The sequence below is a fragment of the Mesoplodon mirus genome (genome assembly GCF_964341445.2).
Source record: "Mesoplodon mirus genome assembly, chromosome: 15".
Classification (NCBI taxonomy): Eukaryota; Metazoa; Chordata; class Mammalia; order Artiodactyla; family Ziphiidae; genus Mesoplodon; species Mesoplodon mirus.
This window is the reverse complement of record NC_138991.1, coordinates 20822760-20846067: the sequence shown is the minus strand read 5'-3', so window position 1 is coordinate 20846067 and position 23308 is coordinate 20822760. Positions and strand designations below refer to the sequence as shown.

The following is a 23308-nucleotide window of genomic DNA, read 5'->3' as shown; positions in this document are numbered from 1 at the left end:
CCTGTTTAGTGTGGCTGTGGTCATTGCTATGAGCTCGCTTGAACCCTAATGATTTGAATTCACAAAACGGTAGTGCCTGGGATAAAGGGCAGGGGAGGGCTCCAGGTCCCTGATCCCACAACAGAGGGCTCTCCCAGTTGGCCCCTGAATCAGAGGGAGCTCTGAGGGCTCAGATACAGAGAGGTATCTTTCTAGACTGCAAGAAGGTGAAACCTGGTGAAGTCAAGAAAAGAAGGGTGGTTGAAAATGAGCTTCACTCTGTCAAATGCTTCTTTTGAAATTAACATGGAGCCCTATAATAGCTCATATAACATTTTTCCCCACACTTTCAAATGGTTGTCTGATGACACATTTTTATGTAACAGGGCTGCCCTTCTCTTCTGTTCTCTTCTTGGAGTGCACTGACCTGTCCTATCCTCTTCCCCCACTCCACCCCAGTCCTTCTCCTCATACAGTTTATAGTGGGGAAGTAAAATACTACATACTACTTCCCATTATTATAACAATTCAGCAGGTGAGACCGTGGTTATTCTCACTTCTGACCTTAGGCAATGGAGAGATTGACAAACTCTAGGATTGCACAGTCCCAGACAGTGGTCATTGTTTTCATCGCCTACAGAAGTTGGCTGGTGTCTTGGAAGAGGATGAAAAAGGATGCTGTCTTGGACCCTTCTGGATGCTGGCTGCCAGAGCAGGGACACATAGAAATCTCCACACCTGGGCTTGAAAAATTTCATAAACAGGCTGGGTATGGGGAGAGAGGGGAAGAAAGGAAGTATCTTTGTAGCAGCGGACATTCATCCATTTAAAAAAGTATATTGAGGACTTCCCTGGTGGCGCAGTGGTTAAGAATCCGCCTGCCAATGCAGGGGACACAGGTTGGAGCCCTGGTCCGGGAAGATCCCACATGCACGGAGCAACTAAGCCCGTGCACCACAACTACTGAGCCTGTGCTCTAGAGCCCGTGAGCCACAACTACGGAGCCCACGTGCCACAACTACTGAAGCCCACGTGCCTAGAGCCTGTGCTCTGCAACAAGAGAAGCCACTGCAATGAGAAGCCCGTGCACTGCAACGAAGAGTAGCCCCTACTCACCGCAACTAGAGAAAGCCCGCACGCAGCAACGAAGACCCAACGCAGCCAAAAATAAAAAAAATAAACTTATTTTAAAAAAGTATATTGATACATGATAATGGTAATGTCTCACATTTACGAAGCACTTTACAGTTGTATATATGTCTTCTCATTTACACAAAGAAAATGAGGCCTAAAAATCGGCTATTAGGGCTTCCCTGGTGGCGCAGTGGTTGAGAGTCCGCCTGCTGATGCAGGGGACGCAGGTTCGTGCCCCGGTCTGGGAAGATCCCACATGCCGCGGAGCGGCTAGGCCCGTGAGCCATGGCCGCTGAGCCTGCACGTCTGGAGCCTGTGCTCCGCAACGGGAGAAGCCACAACAGTGAGAGGCCCGCGTAAAAAAAAAAAAAAAAAAGGTCCACATCAAAAAAAAAAAATCTTAAAAACAAAAGAAAACGATCAGGGGAGAGAAGAGAAAGCTACCTGAAGGTGTAATCAAAGGAGTGGCTATTATGACAGACCGGTATTTTTGAACGAATGAATGAATGATTTCAATGCTGGGGAGTGGCTGGCCTCACCCAAGCTCTGAGAGACCCGGAGAAGCACGGTCAGTGGGTCAGTGTGCCCCAGCAGGTCCCAGCCTCTCCTCCCAGTTCACATTCCTGACCTCCCTGGGCCTTGTAGGGCCGCGCTGTGGGGCGGCCGGCAGGGGGAGCGCGAGGATGGCTGTGGTCGGGCTCTCTGGCTTCAGTTCGGGCTCCCAGCCTGCCCCACCGCCCCGGGTACCACGGCCACTCAGGCATGACATCCGCTCTCTAGTTGATCTTGATGAACTCGGCTCCCCGCAGGACCAGAGCAGGAACGCTACCTCGGAACAGGAACGTAGTCGCCAAGACTAAATTCCGCTGAGCAACCACAGAGCAAGAACGTGGTCTCGGCCGCAGTCCCGCGCCTCTGCGGAGGCGCTGGGTGGGGCAGGGCTGCGGGGAGGGGCCGGGCCGGGCCGCGGGGCAGCCAATAGCACTTCAGGGGGCGGAGTCATAGAGGCGTGCACTGCTTCCGGACTCCGCCGTTACAACAAGGCAGCCAATGGGAGAGCCGGGGAGGGGCGGCGCGGCCAATGGCGCGGGCCGGTTAGATTCAAAGGTGCCTATAAAGCGTCCTGCACTCCCGTACTGGCCTGAGCCGGCTTGTGTCCGAGCGTTGCCATGGCTCTGCGTCCCGATGGCCTGGACGAACTGCCCGCAGCCTGCCTGTCACCGTGCGGGCCGCCCAACCCGGGCGAGCTGTACAGCGAGGAGCGGCGCTTGGCGCTCGAGGAGCTGGTGGCGGGTGGCCCCGACGCCTTCGCGGCCTTCCTGCGACGCGAGCGCCTCGGCCGCTTCCTAAACCCCGACGAGGTGCGCGCCATCCTAGGCGCGGTCGAGCGGCCCGGCGAGGAGGGCGCGGCAGCGGGGGCCGAGGACTCCTTCGGCTCGTCGCACGACTGCTCCTCCGGCACCTACTTCCCCGAGCAGTCGGACCTGGAGCCGCCGCTGCTGGAGCTCGGCTGGCCCTCCTTCTATAAGGGCGCCTACCGCGGGGCCACGCGCGTCGAGGCGCACTTCCAGCCCCGCGGCACGGGCGCCCGCGGCCCCTATGGCTGCAAGGACGCGCTGCGCCAGCAGCTCCGCTCGGCGCGAGAGGTGAGCGCCGCGGCCCGGCTCCTCGGGTCACCTCGGTCCCCGGTCGGGCGGGACACTCCCTTCAAAAATGGGAAACTGAGGTCTGCTAGGTGCGCGAGCCGGGTGGTCCCGGGGTCCCCCACTCGCCCCACTCTGCGTGTATCCCCTCGGATCCCCGATCTCCTCCCTGGCCGCTCCTCGTGGCAGGGGAGAGTGGGAGGAGTCTCTGTCCCCAAGAATGCGGATTGTGCCCAAGTTCCAACTCCTAACATTCACATTCCGTGGGAGGGTGATCAGAAATCCTGCTAGTTCCAGCTTTCAGTTAAAACCAGTTGTCAGGCTGGCTGTCAGCCAACTCTAGATCCCACTTTCAGGAGCTTCTTAGGAGATGCAGTACCTAAGAAGCGCATAACCTAGGGGAAAATTCCTGAAAGTTGTCCCCAGAGAAACTGCGGGGCATTAGGAATCTGTCATTGCTAGTCACCTGCACGTGTCTTTTGTTGTAGAAGGCAGATGCATACCAGAGTGGCAAAGTGAGCCCCGACCCTTTTTCCTCCTGCCAGCCTGGAGGGGAAGTTGCTCCTTCAGTGAATGGGTGGGGAAGGGAGTTTGCGTTTCCATAAGCTGGAAAACAAAAAAAAATGCAGATACCCCTGCATTAAGTCATCTCTCTCTTCACAGTGGGTTTTGATGCAGTTGTCTGACTCTCAGTGTGACAAGGTATTGGGGTGCAGTGGGAGGTTTTGTCTCTCTGCCAGCCAGGATGAGACTGCAGCAGGGTGCTGGGTACTAGGGGTCTGGGAGGAATAATGCAGCCCAGAAGATGGGAAGGGCGGGTAGGGTGTGGCAGCAGATACATTCCTCCAGAGCCATGATCAACTGCCACCTCGCTTGCTGACTGGCAGTGCCCAGCTTCCTGGCTGTCTGCCTGTGCCAGAGACATGGCAGGTAAAGCCCCAGGCCACGGTAAGACTTGGTAGGGCTCGTACCTGAGTGTGTCTGACTGTGGTTATGATATCTGTGCATCAAGGCAGTTGAAGTAGCCAAGAAGGGACAAGCCCTGACTTACCAGTGTCCCTGCACTGGGTGCTCTTTGCCTGATGGTGGGGTTGCAATGGGTAGGGGGTACAGTAGGCTAGTGCCTTGCCTTTGTGGAAGTAGGTGTGGGCTCCAGCTAGGCTATTATCAGTCCTGCGGTGCTTTGGGTGTGCTGAGGGTCCTTTTGATGCAACAGACACTTGTGGGTTCAGCGGGAAGATTGAAAAGATGGAAAAAGACACCATTTTAGGATAGGTGTGCGTTCCCAACGATCACGTCTAGGGGGAGAACTTGGGCACTTGGAACTTGAGAAAAGTAATGAACGGGTCTCCATGAAAGAGAGAGGAATTGCCCTGTCCTCTTGCTTACATCCAATTTTTAGTGGTAGTGGAGGGGCACTGGAGCTAAGACCAGAGGGAAGACTGTCCATCAACTCATGCTGGTCTTAGAAGGGAGTCCATCATTCGATGGACCGGAAGGGTAGTGAGGGAGAGGGCAGGAAAGTAGGCAAGGCCAAGGAGAAGGTAGAGGAAGAATTGAGTTTTTTTAGCTTGGGTGAGTGGTGATGCTACAAAATTAGAATACAGGAGAAGAATGAGGCTGAGGGTAGGGATGGGGAGATGAGTGGGATTTGAGACACGCTAAACTTGAGGTCTCAGACACCATCTCTTTTATGTAAAAAAACAAACCCCCAAAACATAATAATGCTTTCTCTGCCAGGCACTGTTCCAAGTAACCGTAAGGTAGGTGCGATTATTCGCTCCATTGTGCGGCTGATGAAATTGAGGCATAGAGAAGTTAAGTTGCCCCGAGGTCACACAGCCAGGGAATGACAGAGCCAGGACTCAAACCGAGGCACAGCATCTCATAACCACTGTCAGCCACCACGCTCGGCCTTGTGCCATGTGGAGGTAAGGAGGCGTCACTGTCCCCAGGTGGACAGAGATCTATGGAGGAGACAGGTGTTAGAGAGCTAATCTGGTGGCTGGTCCAGTGCTGCTGCTCCAGGTAGAGTTGTGGGTTGTGTACACAGGAGTGGCTGTGTCACTCCGAATACATCCTTTGAAGTCCAGTACCTATGACGGTGAGGACTGTGGAGATGTAGGTCTCAGGCTGTTTCCGGATGAGATGAGAAGCCGTTCTGTGTCTGTGTTCAGATGGCGAAAGCTCTTGACGGTGTGATGGAGCACTTTTAAAGGGTCAGTTTCTGTGCTAAGCCCTTTACCTGGACTCTCTCAGTTAACCCTCCCCAGCCTAAGAGGAGGCCACAATTAAGAAGAGACCAGACACAGAGACGATAAGTAGCTTCCCCAAGATACAGTTAGTGTGGGACAGAGCTGGGCACGAGCCCGTCTGCCTGGCCCCTGAGCCCGGGCTCTCGACCACTCACCACTCCACAGGGCCCCCTGCCATGAGGGAGGGTTGGTGCTTTGGTAGTTTTCAATAAGCTGGGGTTTTTTTAAGGGTTTCTTAAGATTTGAACTTTTAATTTCCATGTTGCATATTGAAGAAAAAGGAAAATGATGATGACAGGACTAGATCTCCCCTTGGCAGGGAGGAGACTGGACTGGTCAGGGTACAGGCACAAGAGGCCAGGCTCACTTGGTAAATGGTGGTGTCTGATCCTGGCTCTGCGGCCTCAACGGATGGTTCTGGGATGGGTCCTCATCCAGGACTCATGTTGCTGTTTGAGCCGTTTAGGCTTGTAGGGCCTCTGGCACCGAATAGTGCTCGGTAGGTACAGCGGAGACCTCTCACGTGCACCTCTGATCATTTAGCAAGTGAGTTTGCCTGCCTATCTGCTCAGCAAGGACTTGTCCCAGGGTAGGTGGGACCAGGGCTGTGAACCTGCCACTTCTGCCGTTGGCTCAGTTGCTGGGCACCTTTCAAAGCGTGGGTCTGCTGCGTTGAGTGAGGTACAGCACCTAGAAACACACGATTTATGTACAGCGTGGCTTCTGAATACAAGCTGACTTGGTGCTCAGTTGAGCTTCACCAAAGCTGGAGGAAGTACTGTTTTGGACTTTTTTTTTTTTTCTTCCCCTTTGGACTTCTTGAGAGCTGAGATGTTGGCTCTTAGGAGAATTTTGAGCTACACAGGATTTCCCCCTTACGCACGTACTCTAGAAGCTATCCCTGTACTACTGTATTTGTTGATGAGTCATTCATTTCTATGTCTCTGTTGCCATGTGAATCAGCGCTGGGCTGGGCTCTGGCCCCCACAGATCGAGTGGGAGTGGAGACCTTGCCTGGAAGTGCTGTGTGCCCTCACTTGGTGATGTGCTGTTGCCGAGGCTCTTGGGATATTCCTAGTGTCCGGATGGGAGCTCACAGACAAAGCTCACCCTCCCTGTTAGGAGGTCCTGCACTCTCCAGAGGCATCGCTCTTACCAGCTGCCCATTGCCCACGAGCTTTTGTTCCAAAGGGGCACTTTTGCTATGACCTGACCCTTGGGCATCCTTTTGATAACCTGAGCATTTGTAAAAAGCTGTCATTGTGTTGGCAAAGAGTCCCGCCTCCTAGGAGGAGTAACACCTGAGGAATCTGTTGGAGGCCCCTGGTGTGCGCGTGGATGTATCCAAGTTAAGGCCCTCCTGGTCTTGCACAATCCTCCTCTGAGTTGCAGTTGAACCTGTGCAGTGTGAGCAGTTCCTATTCGGAACCCAGGGAGGGCTTTCTCAACCTCATCACTATTGACGTTTCGGACAGGATAACACGCTTTGTTCTGAGGGGTTGTCCTGTGCATTGTAGGATGCAGAGTGGTATCCCTGGCCTCTACCCAGGGGATGCCAGAAGCACTGGCCCCCGCCAAAAAATAGTCATCCCATTCAAAACTGTCTCCCTTGGGGAGGGGGTCAGGAGAAGAAGGAGTTAGTTACTGCTTTAATGGTTAGAGTTTCAGTTGGGGGTGATAAAAATGTTTTGGAAACAGATAGTGGTGAGGGCTGACGACATTGCAAATGTAATTAAGGCCACTGAATTCTATGCTTAGGAATTGTTAAGATGGCAATATTATACATGTTATATATTTTACAGTTTTAAAAAGTGTCCCCAGACGTTGCCAAATGTCCTCTGAGGGGCAAAATTGCCCTTGGTTGAGAACCACTGTCCTAAGAAATCTCACTGATGCGTGAGATGCTGCCCACTAGACTAAGTGTGGCTGCTTTTTATCCCTTCCTTTTGGTTCTATGTGTCAGGTTAAGGATTTTGGAGTCTTTCGCCATTTCATTTCTTTCTTCTTTTTAATTGTGGTAAAATATATGTAACAAAATTTAGCACTTTTTTAAAGTGTACAGATCAGTGGATTAAGGACATTCACCATCACCACATGCAACCGTCACCACCATCCAGGTCCAGAACTTGTTCGTCTTCCCAAGAGGAACCTCTGTTCCCACTGAACAGTAACTCCCCATTCCCTCCTCCTCTCAGCCCCCAGCAACCACTGTTCTGTTTTCTGTCTGCCTTTTCATTTCTTTATTCTTTTCACCTGGCATCCATTGGGCAGTAGAGAAGCTGCAGAATTATTCTCTGGTTCCTTTATGGATAAAGGATAAGTTCTCTCAGGAAGAAAAGTAGTAGGCCTACTGGCTTTTTAAAAGTCCGGATGCAAATGATAGAACCTCTGGAGGGGAATCTGGCAATATTCAGCAAAATTTCAATTGTATTTACCCATTGACCTAGCGATTCCATGTCTGTGTATCTGTCCCAAAGATCCACTGGCGAAAACTCTGAATAGGCCCATGCAGTTGGCTATTTGGTGCAGCACTGATTATAACAGCAAAAGGCTGGAAGGGCTCCAACATCCGTCAGTGGCAGATTGATGACGGGTCCTTCTGCCCAGTGGAGGGCCTGGCAGCTCTGGAAAGGGATGAGCACTAGCTCTGTTTCCTGTGATTAAGTGGCTAGAACTGCAGTGACCAATGCGGCAGCCGTTGGCCACCTGTGCCTATTTAAATTTATGTGACTTAAAAGGAAATACATTAAAAAACGCATTTCCTCTATTGCACTAGTCATATTTCGAGTGTTTAATCACTGCTTATGGCTAGTGGCGGCCATGTTGGACAGCGCAGATACAGAACCGCCACCATCTAAGAAGGTTCTGCTGGGACAGCACTGGTCCAGAACAACGCGTATCATACACTGCCTTTTATCTACGGGGGGATATGAGCATATACATATACATATGTATACACACATACACACATATATGTACTCAGTTAGGAACATAAATGAATATGTGTACACATGCATACTTATTTATATTTTTTAAAAAGTGGGAGAAACCAAAAACTAGTTGAAGTTATCTTTGTGGGGAGGGCAGAAGGGAAGGGACAAGGATGGAAGCTAGGTGTCTCTGGATGTAGCTTGTTTTGTCGATTGGACTTGGGAGCCAGGCAGATGTTTTACATAATTATATATAAAAAAATAACTCACGATGATAAGCCCCTTCCCCCCGCAAAACGTCTCTTGATGCTTTCCCCTCCCTTTGAAAAAACCCAGCCCGCCTGTGTACTTCATGCTGGAATAGTGCAGAGGAAATGTTGCTGTATGTGGCTGGTCCCTGCACCCCTGGGGCCATTGAAAAATTGGTTTACCCACCCCTGACTTCCCAGAGGGGCCCCAGGCCACTCTCTGCAGATAGAGGCTCCATCGGCAATTTAATCTGATACTTAAATTGCTAATTTTATAACAGCCCATGAAACTTAGAGAAAACAACACGCACGAATGAATTTAGGTTTCGCTGTGGAAATTGACATTCTTTTTGTCTTTAAACCCTGAAGGTGATATCAAGATCGTTATGGAAAGATTTTATTTTATTTTAATTTTTAAAATAAATTTATTTATTTATTTATATTTGCCTGCGTTGGGTCTTCGTTGCTGCACGCGGGCTTTCTCTAGTTGCGGCGAGCGGGGACTACTCTTGGCTGCAGTGCACGGGCTTCTCATTGCGGTGGCTTCTCTTGTGGAGCACGGGCTCTAGGTGCGCGGACCTCAGTAGTTGTGGCATGCGGGCTCAGAAGTTGTGGCTCACGGGCTCAGTAGTTGTGGCTTGCGGGCTCTAGAGCGCAGGCTCCGTAGTTGTGGTGCACGGGCCCAGGTGCTCCACGGCATGTGGGATCTTCCCGGACCAGGGCTCGAACCCGTATCCCCTGCACTGGCAGGCGGGTTCTTAACCACTGCGCCACCAGGGAAGCCCCTCTGCACTTCTTTGATACCCAAATACTTAAGGGGTAATGACTCTCGGGTACTGGTCTGAGTCCTCTGGGCCCACAGAGATGAATCAGTCCCGTTGAGGGGCCTCTGCTCTCATAGACCTGTAAGTCAGTCACCTTAACGTTCAGGAAAGGAGTTATTGTGATTGGAAGAGACTCATGTTTTTACTGATGAGGTTACGAGGAGGGCGGTACATTGCAGCTCCAGCCTGCGGAAGAGCTCCAAACCTTGGCTTCGGGGAGCCGTTTCCTAAGGTGACAGTCCTGGCTCTGACCTGATGCAGGGGCTTGTACGAGACCCGCATGTTTTGGTTCCCCCGCAGACCTGCCAGGAATTAGCTGACGGCCATGCTTTCAAACCTGCAGAGGGTGTGATTAGAGGCTTTGCTGCTGGAGCGGCCTCTCTTTGAGCAGGAAAGCCAGGAGCTGGGAGATGTTTCCCTGTGCTGAACTGTCTGGATGGCTTAAGCTCTGGACTGGTCAAGCGAATCAATGAACAGATACCAGAGGGATCTCTTGTACTGGGCACTTGATGTGGCGTAGTCATTTAATGCTCACGACAAATCTATTTTGCAGCAAAGGAAACAGACTTTCAAAGCAGCTGTAATCTACCCAAGGCCACGTGGCTGAGGTGGCCCTTAACTGTGGTTTGTGCTGAGTGGGGAAAATTGATTAGGAGGCACAAATGGAGCCAGGTCGTTGGGGAGCAGAAAGGACTGGTCCAAGCTGCAGGGCAGCATCCTTAGGACATATTTCCGTGCTCTTGTCGCGGGCTTGCGCTGCGGACAGATACCAGAGAACTTCAGAGACCACCTTTTACAGAGGAGGGGCTGGCGCTCTGAAGCCGTTTGGTTAGATCCTGACAGGTGGACGGAGCAGACGGCATGAAGAGGTGATGTGCAGTGACAGAGGCAGGAGGTGGGAGGATCGACTTGCCTGGCTCAGTCAGTTTCAAGCCGTGAGTTGGTGGTGGAGGAGGTGGCCCTTTCTAGATGATAACAGAAAACCATATTATGATCCAAAATCAGACAATAAAATCAGACTTGGAGTCTGGTATACCCAGAAGGGGGACCTCAGAGAGACTCTAGGTGTTTACATACCTGTCTTACAGACATAGGCAACAAGTCACGTGTCTAAAATGATGGTGGGTTAGCCGCAGAACCTAGATATCTTGCTGGTCTGAGCTGAGCTTGTGAGACGGGGGTTTTAGTAAAGGAAGAGAGTTGAATGGAACAAGTTCATAGGAGATCAAAGTAGTGGATGAATCTATAGTTTTGAGAAATTTGCAGTGTGGAGGAGAGTGGCTGGGTCAAGTCCAGATTTGTAGCATACAGTGGCCTGAGCGTCTTTGGAGACGGACAAGAGTCCACGGTGAGAAGAAAACTAATACCGCAGAAGGAGAAGGAAGGAAGGGTATTGTAGGACAGGGATCCTTTCCCAGCTCTGAGACGGGGTCCACAGTCCGGACAACGAGCTGTAAGGTGGTGTCCTTGTGGGTTGACCGCTGGCTCTTCTCTCTGCCCCACGCCCTAGGTGATTGCAGTGGTTATGGATGTTTTCACGGACATCGACATCTTCCGAGACCTGCAGGAAATCTGTCGGAAACAGGGAGTTGCTGTCTACATCCTTCTGGACCAGGCCCTGCTCTCTCAGTTTTTGGATATGTGCATGGATATGAAAGTTCATCCTGAAGAGGAAAAGGTTTGTGTTACACTGTTTCTAGTTTCACCACAATCAGCAAATAATGACTGAGCATCCGTGATCTCCCCGTTGGTGGTGGTCTCCCTGTTGTAAGGGAGGGACCTGAGGCCGTGAGAAAAGTCTTTTGCCTGAAGCCTCACAGGAAAGAAAGACAGAGTCAGGTTCAGACCTTGGCCTCTCCCTCACATCACGCTGCCTCTTTTTTTTTTTTTTTTTTTTTTGCGGTACACGGGCCTCTCACTGTTGTGGCCTCTCCCGTTGCGGAGCACAGGCTCCGAACGCGCAGGCTTAGCAACCATGGCTCACGGGCCCAGCCGCTCCGCGGCATGTGGGATCTTCCCAGACCGGGGCACGATCCCGTGTCCCCTGCATCGGCAGGCGGACTCTCAACCACTGTGCCACCAGGGAAGCCCCACACTGCCTCTTAATGGGGAGCTTGCCTGTTGATGGCAAGATGCTGCCTTGGAAGCTGCTGCTTTTGACTGCAGCACTGGTAGGCTCCAATTTTAATTGTAAGGACCACTGTTTACGGAGCCCTGTTGTGTCCTTGGCACTGTCCTAGGCTCTTGACAATGTTACGCAACTTAAACCCTCACAGCAGCCCCATCAGGTGAGTGGCGTTATACCTGTGTTTCATATTGGGAAGTGGTGACACCGAGAGCCCAGTGTCTACAGCTAGAAAGTAGTGGGATGGAGTTTCCCCATCTGTCGGCCTGCCTGCAGCCCCAGTGTTCTTAAGTCACTGTCACATGCTGCCTCTCGTTTCTCATTATTATAAAATTAGACTTTTTATGTCCTTTGCTCTGAGCATGAAAGTAATTTGAGCTTAAGTATTTAAATGTAAGGTTATGTAACTTAGCAAGCTTGTTCTCTTTAGTAGAAAGAGGCAAGAAAAATAGTCATTTATTACACCATTCACTTCTTAAAAATTAAGCAACTTAAGAGCTTCAGAACTTAATTCATCAACTTGGTTCATCACCTTAATTCATCAGCTTAGTTTCTCACCTATGTGAGCACCTACTCTGAGCTACTCATTGTTCCAGGTACTGGAAACAAAGCGGTGAGCAAAGTGAATGAAGAGGTTGGACTTTGGTTCTATAGGCTACCGCGTAGGGGACATGAACTTACTGCCTTGTTATTATCAAGCAATTTGGTTTACACAATTTTGACTGTTTAACTTCTCTTGAGAGCTCTTGTTCGTTGTTCTCCCTCAAGAGGAAACAGGATTGGGTTTAATTAGGTAGCTACTAACTTGTCACTAGTGCTTCAAAGCAAATCCATGATGGAGGTAAGGCTTGGAGCTTGGAGACGGAATGAAACAGTCAGCCCTGTGACCTGACAGTCAATTTAAAAATGTGTCAGGTGGACCCAAGGGAAATGCAAGTCAGGCCTGGAAAGCGCATCGTCATCTAACCAGGTGTTTAGTCCATGCCTGCTCTGCCGCAGAGCCTGGTGAAGAAATTGAAGGTGTCGATGTTTAATTTCAAGGTGCTCTTGCTGTAATGGAGGCTGTGTGTGGGCAGCAGGAAGATCACAGAATAGCCCGGCCACGCCTTTGATCAAGTGACTGGCTCTGATTCATCCACTCAGCAGAAATCTAGGAGTATTTGCTGACTCAGTTGCCTGCTGAGTTGGTTGCTGCCTTCGTGGGTGTCTGGATCCTCTAGGAAGGGTCAAAAGGAGATCTGTCTTTTTGGCCTCACCCATGTTCATCATGTCTTAACTTCTTCTTCAGGAAGCACCACTTTGCCAGTGGCTTCTCTCACCAGGGCCTGTGTGTGCTGGTGAATCTGCCCCTCACCGGAAGAAGTGGGGGTGACTTCTTCTGCCCTGGTGCTGTGGCTGGTCCAGAATGTTGGGTGTCCTGCCTGCAGGAGCTTGGTCACACATTTGTGTGCAGGCACTCAAAAGTGCTTTGATTGTAAATCAACTATACTCCAATGTAAAATAAAAATTTTTTTAAATTAAAAAAAAAAGTGCTTTGACCACAATCACAGAGGCCTACATAGCATTCAGGTAAGTTCCAAAGGGAAAGATGCACAAAACCACACTGAAATCTGCCCACAGTGATATTCTTTATGCTTGTTATTATATGTTGACCCTTTGAAGCTCTGCTCAGGGATCGCCCGGGAAGCCCTCCCCTGCCAGCTCCATGTGCACCTCTATGGAAGGTTCTAGGTTTTTTGTCTGTTTGTTTTAATTTTCATTTTGAAATAATTTGATATACAAAGGAGTTAGAAAAATAATATAAGGCATCCCTGAATACTCTTTGCCCAAATTTTCTAAATGTTTACATCTTACAAACCTCAGTACAAATTTCAAAATCAGGAAATAAACTTGATATAGTACTATTATCTACTCTGTAGACATGATCAGTTTCACTCATCATTCCATGAATGCTGATTTTCTTATCCAAGATCCAATCTGGGACCATATCTTGCATTTGGTTGTCATTTCTCCTTAGCTTCCTCTCATCTGGAGCTGTTCCTCTCTTTCTTTGTCTTTTAGAGTCTTGATGCTTTTGAAGAATACTAGCCAGTTTTCTGTAGAATTTGGGTTTACCTGATGTTTCCCCATGGTTAAATTCATATTACGCATTTTGTTAAGAATATTGCAGAAACAATGTTATGCTATGCCCTAATTTTTTTGTTTTGCCTTTTGTTTTTCTTTTGAAGTAACGATAGATTCACAGAAGTTGCAAAGATAGTACATAGAGGTTTCCATGTATCCTTCATCCAGTTTCCCCCAATAGTTATACCTTATGTAACTTACAGCACAGTATCAGAACCTGGAAATTGACATGGGTACCATGTGTGTCTATTGTTTCGTGCCATTTTATCACATGTATACATATGTGTACCCACCACTGCCAGCAGAATACAGAGCTATTCAGTCACCACAAAGATCTCCCTCATGCTACATCTTTATAGTCACATCCACTCCCCTCTCCGTGCCCTCCCCTGCATCTTTCACCCCTTGCAACCACTAATTTGTTCCCCATCTCTGTAATTTTGTCATTTAGAGAATGTTATGTAAATGCAATTATGCAGTGTGTGAGCTTTAGAGGCTGGCTTTTTTTCACGCCCTTGAGATCTGTCCAAACTGTGTGTATCAACAGATTGTTCCTTTTCATTGCTGAACTGTATCATGTGGTATGGTTGAACCATAGTTTGTTTAACCATTCACCCACTGAAGGACATTAGGGTAGTTTCCAGTTTTTTACTGTTACGAATAAAGTTGCTATGAATATTTGTGTACAGGGTTTTGTGTAGATGTAGGTTTTCACTTCTTTGGATGTTGTTATGTCTTGCTATAGTGTTTAATCATTACTTTTAAAAAATATTTATTTATTTATTTATTTTTGGCTGCATTGGATCTTTGTTGCTGCGCATGGGCTTTCTCTAGTTGCAGAAAGCGAGGGCTACTCTTCGTTGCGGTGTGTGCGCTTCTCACCGCGGTGGCTTCTCTTGTTGCGGAGCACCAGCTCTAGGTGTGCGGGCTTCAGTAGCTGTGGCACGGGGGCTCAGTAGTTGTGGCGCACGGGCTAAGTTGCTCCGCAGCATGTAGGATCTTCCCGGACCAGGGACCGAACCCATGTCCCCTGCATTGACAGGCGGATTCTTAACCACTGCTCCACCAGGGGAGTCCTGGCCTATTATTTATTAGCAGTGCTATTAAACTAAACAGGAGGAGAAACATCAGCTTAGCTTCTTTAAACCTTTGTGAAAATGTCATCTATCACTGGCATGTTTTCTTTGATGATTTTATCACCCCACATTTTGTTTCAAAGTCGTTTCTTGGATTCTATTGTTTAGTGTCTCCAACAACTGAATCTTATAGAGTATGTGTCCACATGAACCGAAGGTCTCACAAATAAGTATGCATGCATAAAAAAGCAGGCAAGAAGACGAACTAAATGTTCAGTAGCATCACCTGAGTCCTGAGACTCACCTGGCTTGCGTGCTGTGGGTATTGTTACCGAACGGTGACCGTGAACCACTGATCTGCTAGTGAGCTTGTTTGTTTGGAAACTGTAAACTAAGGCTTCTTTCATCATGTGCTCACTGGATCATTCATTTCTTCTTCTCCCACCGCCCTCACCAACAGCTGATGACAGTTCGGACGATTACAGGAAACATTTACTGTGCAAGGTCAGGAACTAAAATTGTCGGGACGGTTCATGAGAAGTTCACACTGATTGATGGCGTTCGTGTGGCTACAGGCTCCTACAGGTGAGCTTCTGACTCGTCCATGCTTATTAACCGAAACTTCTCAGAGGAAGTGTGCTATATAAAGGTAAAAGCTACTTTTTCCTCTCCACGTGAGCCCTTAAGGGCAAGCCTTCTGCTATGTGTGCATCTGTGTGTGCGAGCCTGTTAATCAAAGCCTCCTCCTCTGGAAGGTGGTCGGGCTGGGATCCCCTCCTCTGCCTCGTGGTGCACAAACCTAAAGTACAGAGGCTGAAGCTTGCCTGGAGACCCAACAGTGAGGGAGTCCTAGATTCAGGGCTCAGCCAGGACTGCAGTGGATGAATTGGGGGTTAAGAGAGACAGGAACCATCTCAACTCCTGTTCCTTGGGGCCTTTGACCCCCCTCGTCCCTGCCCACTTGAAGGGAAGGGCAGTTGCAGGCATCAGCCTCAGGGCAGAGGGCACGGCTGAAGCTGCCCCCTTACTTTAATCCTTCACCTTGCTTCAAGCCTTGTGATTTGGTGCTTTAGTCTAGAGAGTACTGATCCATGCTTCTGGCTCCACCTTTGAAGTCTCAACGTTGGCACGGCATCTGAGGGTAGAGAGTAGGGAAGTTGAATGGAGGGTGGAGACAAAGAGTGGTAAACATCAATCTCCAGAGGTTAAGATACACCATTTTTACTTAGGTCTCTCTGATGGTGGTGTGTTCTGCCACCCCTGTGTTAGACTCTGAGGTTATACGTGAAGTGTGTCTCTACAGTTTAAAAAAGAAAAACGGGGACTTCCCTGGCGGTCCAGTGGTTAAGACTCCGCACTTCCCCTGCAGGGATCATGGGTTTGATCCCTGGTTGGGGAGCTAAGATCCTGCATGCTGCACGGCGCCCCCCCCCCGCCCCCGCAAAAAAGAGGGATAGAAAAACGTATTTTTGAAGAAGCACGCATCCCTGAGTGAGAACTATGTGTCAGCCCTGGGTTCTCCTGTTGCGGAGCACAGGCTCCGGACGCACAGGCTCAGCGGCCATGGCTCACAGGCCCAGCCACTGTGCGGCATGTGGGATCTTCCCGGACTGGGGCACGAACCTGTGTCCCCTGCATCGGCAGGCGGACTCTCAACCACTGCGCCACCAGGGAAGCCCCAGAAAAACCTATTTTTGAAGAAGCACCCATCCCTGAGTGATAACTATGTGTCAGCCCTGGGTAAAGGTGGGTGTGCAAAGGCTTGTGCAAGATGAGGCCAGCAGATCAAGGAACTCTTGGTGTCTTTCTTTTCCAACAGTACTGTCATTGCTTGGAACAAAATTTGAACTCTTCTTGGAGACTTTCTTTCATAAGATGTTTGGGAATAACAGAAGGAAACTAGATTTTCACCCAAAGTAGGGTTTATCTGTATTACCCAGACTTAGGTCCAAATGGTTTTTTGGCTGTTCTAAAATATAAAATATAAAAATTACCCCCTACAAATGAAATATGCTACCATTGAGGATGAGGATGAGGATGAGGATGGCTTCTATTTGTTGAGGACATTGTAAAATCCTGGTGTTAGGTGTCCTGTTTACGTGATTTCACTGAGGGTTTCTTTCTTCTCAGGCTCTGAAGGCAGCTGTCAAGGTGAATTTGCATTAGCCTAGGTTCTTGGTTGCAAGAGACAGAGTTGCTACTATGTTTCATGATTTCTCATGTAAAACACCCTACTCCTGATACGAATTTCTGTATCAGTGCGGTGACTTCAAGTGCAGAAAGCTAACTCAAACTACTGTATGCAAAACGGAATTTACTGGCTCACGTAACTTGAAAGTGTAGAAAGGGACCGTTTGTTTTCAGCTCACCTTGACGTAGGGGCCATGCATTCATCAGAACACTGTCTGCTGGTTCTGCTTTTCTCTAGTTGATCTTTATTCTCTGTCAGGCTCTCCATTTGCAGGCAAAGATCCAGGCTTCCTCACGTGGCCTTCAGTAGCTGTTTCTCAAAGAGGGAGACTTTCTTTCTCTCTGCACTGGTATCAGTCCTTGCAAAATTCCCTGGCTCTCGCTAGCTCACATGCCCACCCTGCCTAGGTCCCCGCATCCCAGGGGATAGGATACTCCGGCCAGTCTGGCTCACCTGCCCACCCCTGTCGTGACTGGAGAGGGTGCATACATGAAGCTATCTGGGCTGGGAGGGGGCAGGGTTCTGTTACCCTGGGAAGGAGGAGGTACGCTGGACAGGTGGGGGCGCATGGCCACTTGTCAGCTCTAAACGTGTGTTGAGCAACAGTGTCATCGTTAGAATGACAGTCCTGTCTCCCTTTGTGAAAACGGCAGCATGGAGGGGGGACCAGGGCCCAGTCTAGGCTCTGCCACTAGCTTCCCCATGTGATGTCGCTAGGCACCTTCCTCGCTTCTCCTGGTAAGGGCGCTGGCCTAAGTGCTTTAGGAGCCCTTTCTAGTTTTTAGCAACTCTGAGGCTGAGGAGCGTAAATTTTAGCCTGTTGGTTGAACAGTGGCCTTTTTACTCTTGTGTTAACGCTTTCCTAGGTTATGTACCGTGTTAAGGCAACTTGCATTCACACTACATGGTAGATGTGCTGTCACCAGAGTTGTGACTTATGTCTCAGGATATCTGGGCTTTATATTCAGGTTGACAATAAGTAAATGAAGATCGCTCATCCTTACCAGCTTCTGTTTGTTTGTTTTTACTCCTCAAGTTTTACGTGGACGGATGGCAAATTAAACAGCAGCAACCTGGTCATTCTGTCCGGCCAAGTGGTTGAACGTTTTGACCTGGAGTTCCGAATCCTGTACGCACAGTCGAAGCCCATCAGCTCCAAACTCCTGTCCAGCTTCCGGATCAGTGGTAGGTTTGACCGTCTCATCGACCAGAAACTGCCGTGCAAGGAGCTCACGCTGGGCAACCTGCTGTGGCGACGGCTGGCCAGGCTCTCGAGCAGCCCCAGGAAGGCCGAGCCGGGCTGTGAGGAGGGCCAGGCAGAGGCCGGGTGCGAGGACTCCAAGGCCTCCACCATCAGTGAGGAGGGCTGCTTCAGCAGCCGCAGAGACGGGCAGGAGGGCGGGAGGGCGACCGATGCCACCACTCAGACGGAGCCAGGAGAGGAGATGCCCGCCGTGAGCGTGAGCGACGTGGGGACACAAGCCAGCATGGCCACGGCGTGCACTGGCACCCAGACTGACATGGACGAGAATGTTCTCTTTCTGGGAACCCAGGCTAAAGAGGAGTCAGCAGTATCAAAGATGTCTGTGTCGCGATCCTCCAGTGTGAGGTCTTCCACCTCTCTGTCCTCCCAAGGCTCTGCGGCCAGCTCCGTCGGCTCCCAGACTTCCCTCAGAGCCAATGACGTCGTCACACCTGGACACCCCAAGTACTGGAGCACCCCCCACTTGGATCTGTGCTCTAGGGACTCATTCAGAATGTTGAATGAAGAGCGGCAGTTTCACTTTGCCGGAATCAGGTCCCGGCTCAACCATGCGCTGGCCATGCTTTCAAGGAGAACGTTCCTTACTGAAAACTACCTCAGTTTTAATTCTGGAAGTTTTGCCAGATCATCAGCTAATTTGCTGGCTGTTAGAGAAATCACGCTTTATCCCTCCTCTCAGTGACTGCTCCACACGTTCAGGGCACCTGGCTTCCCCCAGGCTTGCAGTAGACATCGTCGGAGCATCCTGCTTTATAGAATGTCTCCTGTCCTAACTGCCTTTCTTTCACCCTGATTTTCTTTGAATTCTGTAAACCACACATTATTTTACATGCTTTATTTTTATTTTGTTCTTATCATGTATAAGCCAGGTCTTGGTTTTATGGTTTCAACACTATGGGTACAGTTTCTTTGCACAATTTTAATACTGATCTCTCTTCAAGAGAATGTTTCAAGGTTCTCAGGTAATTCAGATAAGAGATAAAATATGTGTTGCATTTTTCTAGGTTTGTAAGCCCTATTGTTTTCGAGGTTTGGAACGCTAGTTTTCATGATCAAAACCCTGTTTAGGAAAAAACTCAAAACTGTTTCTTGGGCTTCCCTGGTGGCGCAGTGGTTGGGAGTCCACCTGCCGATGCGGGGGATGTGGGTTCGTGCCCTGGTCCGGGAGGATCCCACATGCCGCGGAGCGGCTGGGCCCGTGAGCCATGGCCGCTGAGCCTGCACGTCCGGAGCCTGTGCTCCGCAGCGGGAGAGGCCACAGCAGTGAGAGGCCCGCGTACCGCAAAAACAAAACAAAACAAAAAAACCCCACTCTGTTTCTTAAGTGTTTATCTCTTCTTTAGGATATCTGTGTTCTTAGCATTAAACAGATGTAAACAACTCTTGTTTGGTGGTTGCTCATGTCCCTTTTTTTGTTTTTTTCTTCTCTCTGGCACTTTTCTGTTTAACTGTAGGAGTGTCTTACAAGTAAATGCACCTAATATCTATTTGTGCAGTTTTTGTTTGTTTTTTTTTAAATAGTCTTGGGGTGGAGGAGTAGATGATCCAAATTATAGAAGAGAAAATATCTGTTTAGATGGGGGGCTTCCCTGGTGGCGCAGTGGTTAGGAATCCGCCTGCCAATGCAGGGGACGCGGGTTCTAGCCCTGGTCCGGGAAGATCCCACATGCCGCGGAGCAACTAAGCCCGTGCACCACAACTACTGAGCTTGCGCTCTAGAGCCCGCGAGCCACAACTACTGAAGTCCGCGTGCCTAGAGCCCGTGCTCCACAAGAGAAACCACGACAATGAGAAGCCCGCGCACCGCAACAAAGAGCAGCCCCCTCTCACCGCAACTAGAGAAAGCCCGCGCACAGCAACGAAGACCCAACACAGACATAAATTTTAAAAAAAATAATCAAATAATAATAATAATAAAAAGATGACAGAAAATAAGTGTCAGGGTCATACTTTCCTTAGCGATATGAATATTGAGGTCACTAGCTCTATAGTTTGAATGAGGAAACTTGCCGGAAATCACAGGTTTCTTCATGTGCTCTAGCTTGTCTTTTTCAAAGAAAAAGCTTGAGCTATTTAGACAAGGACCTTAGTTCTGTTCTTCTCTGCCAGAGGAGGCCTCAGTGTTCATTCCTGGATTCACCCTGATATTAACTGTAGTGGCCCCATGAGCCTAATTTCATCAGATGGGTGTATTGACAATGATTTAGCAATCTAATATCCTGGAGTAGGGGCGAAAGAGGGCACTGACAACCCAGATTCCTAGTCCAGTGGCAGGCAATGCGACTTGGTTTCTACACCCTGCTAATCAGGATTGGTATGCCTATGGAATCCTGTTTTTGTGTAGTCTCCTTTGTGTGTGCAGATGGAATGAAGAGAGTTAGGTGATGGCTTCCTCCTTCTGATTTGACTGGAGCAGAAGAGGTCTGTAATAGGGGAGGGTGTTGTCTGCCACAGAGACACGTGCTAATGCATCCAGATCCTGAGCACGCCTGCGGGTTTCCATGTGTGCACCAGGATTCCCTTCCAGTCACCAGGTTACTTGCTGGGTTAGTGCCATACTTTGGACTGGGAAGCAGGCAGTACAACTGGTTCCTGTCTGGTTGTAAACAATTCTGGCCCAAGCCTCAAATAAACATATTGTTATTTGAGACCATTTACAGATTTAGATAATTTCCTGTGTGCTGTGACCCTCTCATCAATGCAGTGATTGGACAGCAGTTATTCTCAGTTTTCAGGGAAGGAACTGAAGCTCAGATTAAGTAGCATATTCAAGGTCACATGATTGGTAAATGGTGACACAAGCATTTACCCACAGGTTTTCAGATTCTGAGTTCAGTGCTCTGTGATGTGACTATTTCTCTACAGGGAGTATGGAGGCATTACAGGGCGTACATTTTTTTTTTTTTAATTAAAAAACTTTTTTTGGCCATGCCACGTGGCTTGTAGGATCTTAGTTCCCTGACTAGGAATTGAACCTGCACCCTCAGCAGTGAAAGCATGGAGTTGTAACCACTGGACCGCCAGGAGATTCCCAGCTGTACCTTGAGAGATGGCAGTTAATGCAATGGTGAATTGAAAACATTAAAACTTAAGCTCATTAACAAATATAGGTACGTTTGAAATTTCCACTCAGTGTGTTCTGTGGAGCTTTTAATAGGCATTCATAAAAAAGTCTGCGTTCAGTTTGGGAAATGGATCAAATAAATTTAAACAGGATTCTTTGTTGCAGGACTACTCAGACGTTGGAATGAGGTAATTATCACCCTGGCTTTCTCAAGAGGAGGGCAGGTATATGGACTATTACAAACTGACTTGACTACAGAGCCCTCTTTTTGTGGAATAGGATGCAAAGCCATTATTTTCTGAAAGTGTTGCCAGCGATTAGAAATAAGAAAAAGAGGTATATGGAATCCTAAGAAAATGGCCTGGTCTGTCAGAGTAAGCAAAGCTTTTCTGGCTCTTGAGTGTGGAAAGAATATCATTACAGGGTGGAATTTCTCAAGGTGAGATCTGAGGACCACCTACCTCAGAGTCAGCTGGGGTCCTTGTTTAAAATGTTGATTTATTGGCCCTTCCTCCAGGGGAGGGGAGGGTGAGTATGGCAGACTGGTTCAAAAATATGTTACTGTCTTGCATGTGGAAATGTCTGCTCCTCATTCCTTTGGAAGCAGGAATACATCCATAACATGCTACATTAAAAAAGGAGTTCTCAGGGCTGCCAATCTTACAGTAGAGGTTGAGTAGTAGTATATTTCTCCTACATTAAAAAAAAAATGTGTTGCCCTTCCCTGGGAGAGAATTATATGTCCATATCTGTTTAATGTCAGACTTGGCCATTACAGACTTAGCTGTAAATATTTCAGTATATATGTCTGAAAGATAAAAAAACATAACCACAGGGCTTCCCTGGTGGCGCAGTGGTTGAGAGTCCGCCTGCCGATGCAGGGGACACGGGTTCGTGCCCCGGTCCGGGAAGATCCCACATGCCGCGGAGCGGCTGGGCCCGTGAGCCATGGCCACTGAGCCTGCACAGGTTGTTCCTTGCTGGATTCAGTTCTATTTACCCTCTTGAAAAAACGATCCAGTGATGTCTGGGTAGTAGCTCTTTTATTCTTGTCATTGATGACACGGTAGCAGTGTATTGCATCCTGAACGGCTGCTGCAACCTTTGTGTACTGTTCTATGTTCAGGTCCTGTGCCCCCAAAACTAACAGTGTCTCCTCAAATAAAATCCCCTTGCCATTTCCTGCGTCATGAATCTCTTCGGTTCTTCAGTTACTTCTTCTTGTCTCTCTTCGTCCTTTTCTCTGGGCCTCCAATTCCATCAGCTTCATTAGAAAGCTCCTCGGGTTGCACAGCAACAGTCCTGTAAAGTACACAAAAACACAACCACTTGTAGAGGATGCGTGCACTTGACAATGTATGCCAGACACGTGAACTAACTTAGATTGGATACGTGAACGCGTGTTTGCATCTTTGAAAGTTTGCAACTTGAAGGTTCGTATGTAGGGGGTTTATTGTACATGATTACATGGATGGCTACCTATTATTTTTGCTTCATTCATTCGACCTCTGAGAGTCTCACTCTCAGAAATCCCTCTGAGGAACCATTCTGTTTCCAGCCCTCAGTCCATGTGGTTCTGGTGAAGCTGAGCACACCTGATTTGGGGAGGAGTGTATGACCCAGGTTTAAGCTAGTCAGCACACCATATTCCCTGGCCCTAGTGATTGATTCAGGGATGGATATGTGGCCAGCCAGATAGTTCTGCTGGGAATTTTTGGAAAGAGGCTTGATGCTGAGAGGATGTGACACGAGTTGACATGGCCATCTAGTTACTATGTGACACCTGGGTCAGCAGAAGGCAGAATGCTATGATCAGAAGCAAGCCCTGATTATGTCCTATGTGTCCCAATGCAGCTGTGTCTCAAATCAGAACTACTTGGACTTTTTAGATTACATGAGCTATTTTTGCCTATGAGAGAATGGATTGGGTTTTTTACTACTTGTTACATAAAAGCCTTAACTGGTACAAAGATGAAAACTCCTAAATCCTATGCCTCCTAAACATGGCCAAGATGGTTGGATGGGAAATACTTCAAAGCAGAAAGTACCAGTTAAGCACCATAGGCAGAGAAAAACTTCTAAAATGTACCTATGGAACATTTTGAGGAGTACCTTGGTGGAAAATCTATCATTTGGAAGTTGCAAAATGTAACACAATGATCAAACTTTCATGTAATTCTTGGTAATGAGCTAAATAAATTCTGGATGCCATCTCAAGAAATAATGGTTTTAATTTTTAGAGTAGTTATTTTAGGCCATTCTTTCTGAAAATAGTTAATTAGGAAAGGTAAGATAGTCCATTGAGACCATTCCTAGTTTGTGGCAATAAAACCACAGCATCAACATCTAGGTTATTACTTAGGTGTTTTCCCTAGTAGAAGTCTTTGAAAGCAAAACAATCCATTCGAGACCGCTGGGCTCAGAACTTTCTGAGGGAGAAGGACTAATTCT

The 23308-nt window shown here is 48.6% G+C and overlaps 1 protein-coding gene across 1 annotated transcript; it reads left to right on the top strand.

Annotated features, from left to right (window-relative positions):
* The first annotated feature begins 2242 nt into the window (after window positions 1-2242).
* Window positions 2243-19280, top strand: FAM83D (family with sequence similarity 83 member D). Its single transcript, XM_082643992.1, has 4 exons — window positions 2243-2759; window positions 10524-10691; window positions 14799-14923; window positions 17566-19280. Exons 1-4 carry the CDS (start codon window positions 2283-2285, stop codon window positions 18473-18475), a joined length of 1680 nt encoding a protein of 559 aa, XP_082500118.1. The 5' UTR covers window positions 2243-2282; the 3' UTR covers window positions 18476-19280.
* The last annotated feature ends 4028 nt before the right edge of the window (window positions 19281-23308 follow it).